An 11,872-nucleotide genomic window follows, 5' to 3' on the forward strand; every position below is an offset into this window, starting at 1 on the left:
GGCTAAAAGGAGATTAGAGTTACCCATCAATTTTAATTATACCCTACTCCAAATCCCATATGCTACAGGTAGTAAGAAGTTAGCTGAAATCCCCAAATTCATGTTTGCAGGTAGTGGAAGAAATTTGAACATTGCTGAAAACATTTTTCAGGTCCACTCTGCAATGGTAGAATGGCAGAAATTCTTTACTTTGGCATTGGACTGCTACATATATGAACACAACTCACTGGCCATCCCTCATCCAGTACACTGGGCCCCAGTAACTGGTACCAGTTCACTCCACCCTTGCTGGCCCATCTACTTGTTCACACCTTGGCTGCTATTTTCTGAAAGCAAAGGCAAGAACCAAGGATGGCCAAAGAATAGCATTAACATGTGAAGAAAACAAGGTTGAGCAGAGATGATTCTGGGCTGGAATCTCCTTCCCAAATTAAGTGTCATCATTCAGAAAACCTAAGATATTCCCTGACCCATGACACAAGTAAGCTGTACATTCTCTAAGGACTTTAGGTGACAATGATGTATTCACCAATTATAAAAAACAGCACTCTGACCAGGCACGATGGCTCACGCCTGTAATCGCAGCATTTTGGGAGGCCAAGGAGGGTGGATCACTTGAGGTCAGGAGTTCAAGGCCAGACTGGCCAACATGGTGAAACCCCGTCTCTACTAAAAATACAAAAATTAGCCAGGCATAGTGGTGTGCACCTGTAGTCCCAGCTACTCAGGAGGCTGAAGCAGGAGAATTACTTGAACCCGGGAGGTGGAGTTGCAGTAAGCTGAGATCGTGCCACTGCACTCCAGCCTGGGTGACAGAGCAAGACTCCATCTCAAAAAAAACAAAGACAAAAACATACCCCTCTTGTAGGTGATGCTGATGGTAGAGGAGGCTGTGTATGTGTAGGCGTAGTGGGTACATGGGAAATCTTTGTATCTTCTGCTCAATTTCACTGTGAACCTAAAATTGCTCTAAAAAATAAAATCCATTTAAAAACAAGAGAAAAAAAAACTTCACTTACCACCTAGGCATTCTATAATACCAGATTTTTAAAACTATTTTATTACCATCATGCCATTTTGGTTGTTTTGATCTGGAGAGAGTATCTGTCCCCATAAATCTAGATACCATATATATGCTAATAACTTCCAAATTTATATCTGCAGCTCAATCTCTCCATTGTACACTGCCTGGCAGTTAACTATTCACTGCTGAATGATGGTCACCAGCATGATCAGATTGTCATGGTAACACTGCTGCTTCAAAAATCCTATTACAGCAACCCGTCACTATCATTGCTCAAGGAAATAGCAGACATTGTTCCTTGCCTATCAATTAGCCAGTCCTTCCTACTCACCCACAGAGCCCTGATTTTATGTACATGTACCTGGCAAATCTGTCTTGACTCAGGGAAGCTAGGCTCCTGCCCCAGGCCTAGGGGATAAATCAAAGTTAGTACAAATCCACCATGGTAATCCCATTGCTTTTTGCTAGATACTGACTTTCTTAGCCCCCTTGGAGTTAAGGGTATCCATGTGACACAGTTCTGACCAATGAAACAGAAAAGGAAATACGGTAGAAGGCTTTGGGACAAAATTTTCCTCTGCTGATAAAATATGAGAGGCACACAAATAAAAGGTTTTCCAGCTTCCTGCTCTTGAAAGCCTTAGCGCTATATGGCAACAATCTTGCTATATATTAAGGAAACAGGCGTGGGCGAGGAAGATTATACTCCAAAGTCGCTGGAAAAGAGCATGGATTTCTGCTGTAGCGCCTTGAAATTTCAACCTCCAGACTTCTTACATGAGGTAATTCAAGGTCATTATTCTTTAGGCCACTGTAAATGGCTGCAGCTTACTGAACTGACATAAAAGGTGTGCAGCATCACCAAAAGCTTTCTAAGCTAAGCTTAAGTTAGTTATCTCAGTATTGGTCAAAATGTGCTCTTCTTCTTTTGCTGAGGTTTCATCTATCAATCAATATTTCAAAATACTTACAGCTAATGCTTACTTGGAGGGAGACAGGAAAGAGACAACCTTCCATACTATTTTTCAAATTATTTCAGACACAATAAATCCATCTGGAAAAACATCCACTTTTACAAGTTCTTAATTCAGATCTATTTTGTTCTTACTATGCAAAATAGATCAAATGCTTTTTTATATGTGAACTGTACAACCTTTTTATATTTCTGTTTTGAGTTCTTGCTTTTAGGACCAAGTTCATATTTCTTATGCATAACATAAGATTTAATATTAAAAAATTGTTAGTCCAAATTATACTCAATGCTTAGGAACATATACACCATTGTACCAGTACAGAAGAAAACCACTAGCCATATCACATATTTTTAACTTGGAAGAACAAAACTTTACTGTGTTTTATTCTTTGAATAATGATGTCTTAAGCTGATTTAAGTACAGGAAAAAAATAATAAGACAAGGAACAAAAAATGAAAGTGAAAAAATAAATGAAAGAAAATACTCTTAGGAAGGTTTTTCCTTAAATCAATGAAAAGCTTAATGACACAAAGTTAAAGAACTATGACTACGATTAAGTCAATTTTCCTCTTTATATGTTAATGAAACTAACTGCCCTTAATTGAGCACTTACAGAATGCCTGATTTGTCCTAAACGTTTGACATATATTATCCCAACTCCCCCCAACCGTATCCCCACCTTTTACATATGAGAAAACTGAATTTTATAAAAGTTAAGCTGTTTGCTCAAGAGGTAATAATCAGCTCCATATACACATGCTTTTGGCTACTCACACTATGTGTGAGTACATACTATGTGTTCTGTGCATGGTTCATAAGTAACTCAGTTGCTACAATTCAAACTAGCCAAATGACATAAAATTAAGTAGTAGTATGTCTTCACAGCATTGGCTTTATTATTCAAACCAGCTGTACCAATATCAACTATTTACCAGAGACTGACAGTGTGAAAAAAAAGCAGTTCATTAAAATATATCTATATATGCATTTATACCCATATATATTTTAATTTTATCCATATATATGGATAAAAAGCTTTAAGATGTCCTATTGGTAAAGAACAGAAAGGAATCATCTTCTGGTCCATCTGCTTTATATTTTATTTCTAATGTGGTAACTTATGTTTAATAGCAAATATTCCAGAGGTTAAGACAGGTTCTTTGGAAATTGAATATGAAGAACATGGACCATAATGTTTATAATCCTTTTTGTCATGGCAGACACATAACTTGACCATCCTCCATGCCCACCATGCATGGGATTGCTTTTGGCTGTATTTATCAGAGAGTATGATGTAGGAATTCCTAGTAATTCAAAATGGTTTTCCTATTATCAGTACCTCAAATAAGAAGGAAAAAAGAATCAGACATTTTAAGACATAAACACTAGTTCGTTTCCATGCCAATAAGGAAAATATTTTTCTCCTTCGTAGAAAAAAAGAAGGCAGGAAACTATGCGTGATCAGAAAGTTACATATCTTTTTCACTGCAGAGTATATGTGCTTTTAAAACAAGAGAGAAAACCAACAAACAGAACGAGAAAGACTAATGAAAGACTGACCGGGCGCAGTGGCTCACATCTGTAATCCCAACACTTTGGGAGGCCAAGGCGGATGGATCACCTAAGGTCATAAGTTCAAGACCAGCCTGGCCAACATGGTGAAACCCCATCTCTATTAAAAATACAAAAAAATGGTGGCAGATGCCTGTAATCCCAGCTACTTGGGAGGCTGAGGCAGGAGAATCGCTTGAACCCGGGAGGTGGAGGTTGCAGTGAGCTGACTGTGCCACTGCACTCCAGCCTGGGCAACAAGAGGGAAACTCCATCAAGAAAGAAAGACAGACAGAAAGAAAGAAAGAAAGACAGAAAGAAAGGAAAAGAAAGAAAAGAAAGAAAGGAAAGAAAGAAGAAAGAGAAAGAAAGAAAAAAAGAAAAGAAAAGAGAAAAGATTACAGAGGCTGTGGAGTGAGGACAGCTAAAGCCTGGGAGGTCAAGGCTGCAGTGAGTCATGATTGCACCACTGCACTGCAGCCTGGGTGACAGAGTATGACCCTGGCTAAAAAAAAAAAAAAAAAAAAATTAAGATGAGTCTATAGAATACCTATAATGAAGTATAAAGAAAAAAATGCAGTCATTCAGTGGTCAAATCTTTTGGTGTTTAATTACAGTGATCTCATTTACCACTGTCCACCATTTTGTTTTTAAATGCAAAATGGAAGAGTCAGTCACAGTCAAATATAACAATGTGGAATGTTGACAGACATCCCTACACTTAAGACTGAATTGGTCCCAACACACCTGTGACCTATGTCAATTAACTTCAGTTTGTGGCCTTGATTTCCACATCTGTTACAGGTGGCTATCACCCTAGCAGCTTAGTCTCTAAGACCCCTTTTAGCTAACATTTTATAACTCAAAACTGAATGTGTGTGTGTTTGTGTGTGTGTGTGTGTGTGTGTGCACCCAGGAGTTTGAGACCAGCCTGGGCAACATGGCAAAACCCCATCTCTACAAAAAATACAAAAAATTAGTACATGCCTGTAGTCCCAGCTACTCCAGAAGCTGAAGTGGGAGAATCACCTGAGCTTGAGAAAGTCAAGGCTGCAGTGAGCTGTGTTCATGCCACTGCATTCAGCCTGGGTGACAGAGTGAGACCCTGTCTCAAAAAAAACACACTCAAAAAAACCAGGCTGGAGTGCAGTGGCGCAATCTCGGCTCATTGCAACCTGTGCCTCCTGGGTTCAAGCAATTCTCCTTCCTCAGCCTCCCAAGTGTGTGTGTGTTTTTTTGAGACAAAAAAGAAAAATTGTTAGTAACATATTCTAACTAACGTCTACAAAACACAGGCAATGCCTATGTGTGCAGATATATGATTTGGGATGGCAGTACCTTATTTGAGAGGAAAAATACACTGCACAAAGGTAATGTATTGACAGGGTCAACCGTTTTTTTGAAAGGCCTGCATTTTTAAATTTTCATCTCTACATAAGGTGATGTTGTGTTTGTAGGACATTCAAAGAGCCACAAGGGAGGCAGCATAACGTAATCATTAAAAGCATGAACTTTGGAGCCAGATTCTTTGGATTTAAATACCAGTTTCATCACCTGCTAGTTGTGAAACCTTGATCAAGTTATTCAAATTCTCTTTCTGTGTTTCCTCATCTGTAAAAATGGGAATAATCATAGCACTTACATAATAGGGTTGTTCTGAGGATTAAATGAGCTATATTTGGAAAGCACTTAGACAGAGATATGTACGTATCTGTTAAATAAAATGCTACACAGATTTCAGGAGCCATACAAAGAGCTAAATGCAATATAACTCTTTACACCAGCAGCAAAAGTTTAAAATGGGTTTGTGAGGACACACAGAAACTAAAATGACACATTACTGAATTGGGTATGAGATTTCAAAAGTGTTGTTAAAGATTAAATATATAGTGCTGGACTCTCGTCTTGAACTCCTGGCCTCAAGCAATCCCTCTGCCTCAGCACCCCAAAGTGCTGAGATTACAGATGTGGGCCATCATGCCCAGTCCCCTAAACATATTTAATCTTTCTAACATTGGCACTAAAATATGCCTAAATGTGCTTTACATTCCTGTGTAGTTCCAGACCAAGCCTGGCCTCTGTGTGACCTTGGGAAACACACTCCACCTTTCTCTGTCCCTGCATTGTCATTTTAAAACTAAAGGAACTGGACTACCTGTTTGATCTTTAAGGCCCAACTCTGATAGTCCCAGGAAGGTGGCAGCCCAAGTCTTAAGGAAAATATGAAATAAAAAGAGGAAAAGTAATAGACATTTTTATAGAATTTTAAACAAAAAAGTTACTGGGTAGGACAGAAAGCAAACCTTCCCCTTTCCTTAAATAGAAGATAAAGTCTGAGTTTGCCTCACAATTCCATTTGTACAAAGGAGCAAGTACAGGACTAGGGCCCTGGCTCACTAGCGCCCACCCTGGAGGGACTGCACCAGGAGGACTTACTCACATATGAGGGTGCAGCACAGCATACACCCTCCAGAGAACTCTTATTTGTGCAATCCCATTAAAAGCAGGGCTGCACCAGACATTAAAGGCCATATACTGTATGATTCCGTCTACATGAAATGCTCAGAATAGGCAAACTCATAGAAACAGAATGCAGATTAGTGGTTTCCAGGGGCTGGGTAGGAGGAATAGGGAGTGATTGGTGATGGTTTCCCTTTGGGGTGATAAAAATGTTTTGGAATTAGACAGTGGTGATGGTTACACAACTCTGAACATACTAGCCACTGAACTGCATACTTTAAAACTGTACAATTTATAAGTATCTAAATTATATCTTAGCAATGGGGGGAGGTCTATCTTTATAATAAACATTTCCAGTAGTCTGCCTCCTGTTATCAGTAAAAGAGGGAAGTAAGGAGATTAAGGTAATTATGTCAACAGTTCTTGATGAAAGGAAGGCTGGAATTAGATTCCGAACTGCCTATATAAGATGGCCAAAAATTCTAGAAACTAGAAGTCAGAGATGAAAGGCCCCGTTCTCAAAGAGCTCAAAGGGAAATTATGCACACGGAAAGAATAACCAGTACGAAGAGGGGTATACAATAAGGTACTGGTTGCTCCCCAGTGAGCACTGGGCAAGTCTTCAACCATCTACATGCTCCAACGTGCAGCAGACCCTGACCAGGAGCCAGGTGCACCTGAGCTTCACTCACAGACTTCCAAAGGGAGTCCAAAGGGAGAAAAGCTAGGAAGCCAAGTGAGCTTTTCCCAATTTCATCTTTGCATCCTGCAGTCTCTTGACCCAATACTGATACTACTCCCCTTCCTGTGATGGCCCAAGGAGAGGAAACAGCAAGAGAAAAGCTGAAAGGTGAGAAAGGAAGGAAATAAATTACTGGCAGTAGTTTGGCAAGATCGCGAACTCCTTACAGAGGTCACAGCAGCCAAAGTGACCTTAAAATATAAATCGTATCATGTCACCCCCTATTTAAAACCCATCCAAGGCAATCAAAAAATGCAAACTCCCTACCACCATCTGGAATGAAATGCACACTTCCACCACTGACCCTACCTGCTGGCACCTGCACCTCTCTGGTGCCTCCCCCACCACTCTTTGCTCACACAGAGCTAAGCTGTGTGCTGCCTCAGGGCCTGACACACTCTTCTCCCTCTCCCTGGCTCTGCTCTTGGCTGGCCCCTTCTCATTCCTCAGGTCTTCTCTACTAGAACTGTTTATTTACTTTGGAGGGCTTACCACACAGTCACTACTTTGCCTATTTCTTGCCTGGGTAGACTGCTCATTCAACAAGGACAGAGTATGACTACCTTATTTCTTGCCATATCTAAAGTGCTACCACAGTGCCACACATGTGACTGGCATTTGATTTTTGCTAAAAAATGAACCTGTATTTTAAAAAATAACTCTGGCTAGGGAGCATAAGAGTTACAAGAGGTATGGAGAATAGTTAAAATGAAGGTGACTGCTATGGTCTGAATGTTGTGTTCCCCCAACATCCATATGTTGGGACCTAATACCCAATGTATTAGTATTAAATAGTGGTGCCTTTAGGAGGCAATTAAGACATGAGGGCTTGGCCAGGTGTGGTAGCTCACGCCTGTAATCCCAGTACTTTGGGAGGCTGAGACAGGTGGATCACTTGAGGTCAGGAGTTCAAGATCAGCCTGGCTAACATGGCAAAACTGCATCTCTACTAAAAATACTAAAATTACCCAGGCGTTGTAGCACATGCCTGTAATCCCAGCTACTAGGGAGGCTGAGGCAGGAGAATTGCTTGAATTTGGAGGGGGGAGGGGCGGGGGTGGGGGCGGCCGGGGATGGGGGTTGCAGTGAACTGAGATTACGACACTGCACTCCAGCCTGGGCAATACACAGCGAGACTCTGTCTCAAAAGAAAAGAAAAAGGCATGAGAGCTCTGCCCTCATGAATGGGATTAGTGTCCTTATAAAAGAGGCTTGAGGGAGCCAGTTGGCCCTTCCACCATGTGAGGAAGCAGTGAGAAGATGCCATCTTTGAAGCAGGGAGCAAGCCCTCACCGGACACCAAATCTGCTGGTGCCTTGGTCCTGGATTTCCCAGCCTCCAGAACTGTGAGCAATAAATTTCTATTGTTTATAAATTATCCAGTCTAAGGTATTTTGTTATAGCAGCCCAAGCAGACTAAGACAGTGTTCACAGGTCACACTTTAAACAACATGGATTTTGATGCTACTAAAGACCACCATTTTCAAATACTTTTTCTTTCTTTTGGACAATTACACAATCATATCGGTTATGCAATGAACAGACTTGATTAGACTAATGTAACACCGACCGCCTGAATATTTGCTCACGGGAGTCTGTATGCTTTATTCTGTGCACACAGTCCCGTTTTTCCTTGAGTCTCCTCCATAAAGCAGAGCCCGGGGTAGGCCTCAGGGCTATATGTAGCTAGACTTTCTGGAGTATGACTAAGTGTCTGTACCGGACTAACACAGTAACAACTACTAGGTAACTGCAGTTTAATTGCTCAAATCAGAACTAACTTCTAAAACATGTTTCTTCCCTTATAGTCATAGACTAAATTCTAGCCTAACTAGTGACAGATACAAGCTGTAATAATGTGTTATCAGTGTCTTAGCGTCCTAGTTGAAAATTTTTTCTTCCTTTATTTTTATCCCTATGGTTGAAGAAAGTAGCAGAGACCAACTGAATGAAGGTAAAAACCACTGGCTTTCTTAGGAAGAACTGTAGAGCAAAACAAAATTCATTTCTGGAGAGGAATAATTCCTACTTGAACGAATGGAAAAATAAAATCGTAGAATTAAAAAAAATAAACACATTGTAGAATAAAAACTTTGGTAATAAATTCAGATCCTAATCGTAAAAATTCATTTTTTAAGTAGCTCAATTATATAAATGACTCACTTATATAACCAAGGAGCTATATCATGGAGCATTTTTAAAGGTTTTTGTTTTTACACTAGGGTAAGCATTTCCCAAGTTTGTCTGTAACATGTGGCTTTTTCAAAATAAAAGAAAAAGAGAAAATTCTCCCTACTGTCTCAATTAACGTAATTATGAATTAAGGAAGACCTAATTGATAGGGTTTTACTCTCTAGGTGCATAAATATATGGTGAAATACTCATTAAAATAATTACTAGACAGAAGTGCTCAGCTCCCTGTACCTTCTGAGATCCTCCCACCAGTAAAGGCAGGACGACAGAGTGGGAGCGCTTTCCTGTTAGTGTGCCAAAGAGAGGGGACACTGGTCACCAGGATAATCTAATGAAAATACCTCTGGGCTAATCGTCAAGAGATAGGGATTAAGTTAAGGTTCCAAAATGGTGAATACTATCCCCACCCCTTATGTCCAACCTCATCCCTCCCAGCCGAGCTTTCACTTTTCTCCCGGGAATTGCGGATGTGCAGTCTACTGCAGCAGCCCTGCGGGGGGGAATGGAGGAAGGGAAGGGGACGGCTGCAGGGTGTGTCACTTACGAGATGTAGGCTGGGTAGCCAAATCCTATCAGGTTGCAGAGGAGAGAGGCTCCATAACCGAACACCAGGTACAAGGCCACCAGTCCGATGACACCTGGGGACCACAAGGAGAGAAGTGGGTCGGGCAGCATGAGAGCCGTTCACGCGGGACAGCCGCCGCCCACACCGCGAGGCTGGGCCTGTTGTAGGAGTTTTCCTCTCGACTCGATTAAAGGAGCGAGAAAAACAAACCACACGAAAGCTGGGCCTGCGCGTCCGCTGGGCTATGCCTTGAAGTCTGGGGATACCAGGCAGCCCCACCATTGTGCCTCTCCTACCTCCCGCAGGGGGCCCCAGCGCTTTGCGCAGCAACCCCCGGCGCCCGGGACGGTCCGGGGCACCCCCTTCCGCCCTCTCGCAGGGCCTGCTGGGCAGCGCTCCAGCCTGGGAAGCTGCGCTCAGCGGGGAGCGTCCCGAGAGGCCCGGACTCCCGCACACACTGCAGTAGCAGCCCCCGCCCACCCGAGGGGCGCCCTCCCCGGGCGGAGCTCCACGGAGGGTCGGGTAGGACCGGGTAGGACCGGGTACCTCCGTCAACGCGCCCGCCAGCAGGGGCCCCGCCGTCCGCGCCCACCGCGCAGGACAGCAGGAATAGGGCGCCGGGCCGCGGGGCAGACACGTCAGCGCTGGCCCTTCCAGCTGCCAGCGCCCGGCGCCGCAGCTGCCCTCCAGCCCCGCGACCCTCAGCCTGGGCAGCCCCGACGGGGTCCTCCGATGCCCACGCTTCCCGGGAGGCCAGCCTGATCCCTAAGGATGCTGCTTGTCCCGTCTGTCTCCGACTCCACCTTTCCCGAGTCCTCTCCCTGCTTCCTTCCCCAGCAGCTGGGGCAGCGGCGGCTCCCGTGGCCCTACTAGCGGCGGCGACCCCCGGCCACCCACCAAGAGCGATGAAGCTCCTGTTCACGCCGGTTTTGGCCTCGAGCTTGGCCAGAAGGTCAGTCATGCCGTTCTTCTCGTGCAGGAACCGGTCGAACCTCTCCCTCATGGCCGCAGACATGGCGGGGACCGTCTCGCCGCCCGGGGCTGTTCCTAGTGCCGGATAGACTGGAGCGGCGACTGCGGCGGGGCAGCGGCAGGCGGGGACCGCGGCGCGTCTACGCGTCCTCCACTCGCCTCCGCTCGCCCCGCCCGGCCGCCGCGCGCCCCTCCCCCCTCGCCCCGCGCCAGGGGGACAGCGCCACACCCTGGCGGGGGCGGGCCTGCAACTCCGCGGACGCTGCGAGGTGGCCTGCCTGTTGACAGTCTTAACCCATTGCGGGGTAAAAAGGATGTGGCGTGGGGGCGTGCATTTTGTGTCTCTTGTGGGTCCCCTTCTCAAATCGGACTATTGCAAAAAGCAGACAGAAAGGAGGCAGGCGGCCTTATTGCTCCCGCCTGCAATTTAGTGCGATGAGTTTGGCACCTACATTGCTGTGCTAAACCTGCTAAGGCATTTTTGACCTAAAAAATTGAAATGTTTAAGCATCGTGAAAGAACTCTTTGGAAGCAGGCCTGCTTTCTCCCTCTTTGCCTTAACTTGGCAGTTTTTCTCACCTACAGACAATCGTTGCCTTGTAAAGACCCTTGAAGAAATCTAACCCATCCTCCCTGGGGTACACCTTTTCCAAGAAAAAACTGCATTAAATCTTTTCATGGTGGGCTTGCGTTGTCTTGGTGTCTGATACCGTGGCAAGTGTCCAAATTCTCTCTGTGGAGCCAATATACTCTGCACTTCCTACACTCAAAATACTCCGAAGAAGACGGAGATTCTAAGGTCCAGGCCTTAGGGCAGGAGCTCATTTTTGCTTCCTTCAGAATGAGTTGGCCATGCTCTTCCTCCACCTAAACCTAGGCTCCTCTTATCTCACCCATATGACTTCCAGACACTCCTAAAATTACTCTTGCTGACTCCTATTCTGCACACTGCTGCAGAATTTTTGTCCGAAGCTCCGTATTATTATCCTAACAGACTAGAGCTCCCATTCCTTAGCAGAGCATTCAATGCCCTGCCCACAACTGGCCCCCAACATTCTGTCTTTGTCCTACACAACCCCTCTGTGCTTTCAAATCTACTTAATTACCCTACTGCCTTCCACTTCTGCAAAAAGTTATCTTGCCCACTCCTAGCTTTTTCCTTTTATGCTAATTCTCATTCCTCCTTTCTTCCTCAGAGCTTCTTAGCTCAGCTTTCTCAGCTGCTCCTACCACCACCCAGCCAAATCAGTGAACAAATGAAACAACCTGCTGTCTCCTTCTGTCTTTTCACCTACAGTTAATTCTCAATGTGGCAGACAGTAGAATCTGTTTTAAAATGTGCGTCAAGTTGTGCTATGTTTTTGTTCTCAACCCTCCAGCAGCTTCCTATC

At 44.2% G+C, this 11,872-nt stretch overlaps 1 protein-coding gene across 1 annotated transcript in view; it reads right to left on the reverse strand.

The window, feature by feature from the left end:
- The window catches only part of REEP5 (receptor accessory protein 5), a 40,123-nt gene extending 29,444 nt beyond the window's left edge, over positions 1-10,679 (reverse strand). The window contains exons 1-2 of the mRNA XM_019027320.4: positions 10,407-10,679; positions 9,489-9,582 (exon numbers count right to left, since the gene is read on the reverse strand). Coding sequence (XP_018882865.1) covers positions 9,489-9,582; positions 10,407-10,524 — 212 coding nt within the window. The 5' untranslated portion in view covers positions 10,525-10,679. The remainder of the gene's footprint in view (positions 1-9,488; positions 9,583-10,406) is intronic.
- Between the last annotated feature and the right edge of the window lie 1,193 nt (positions 10,680-11,872).

The sequence above is a fragment of the Gorilla gorilla genome, chromosome 4, assembly GCF_029281585.2.
Source record: "Gorilla gorilla gorilla isolate KB3781 chromosome 4, NHGRI_mGorGor1-v2.1_pri, whole genome shotgun sequence".
Lineage (NCBI taxonomy): Eukaryota > Metazoa > Chordata > Mammalia > Primates > Hominidae > Gorilla > Gorilla gorilla.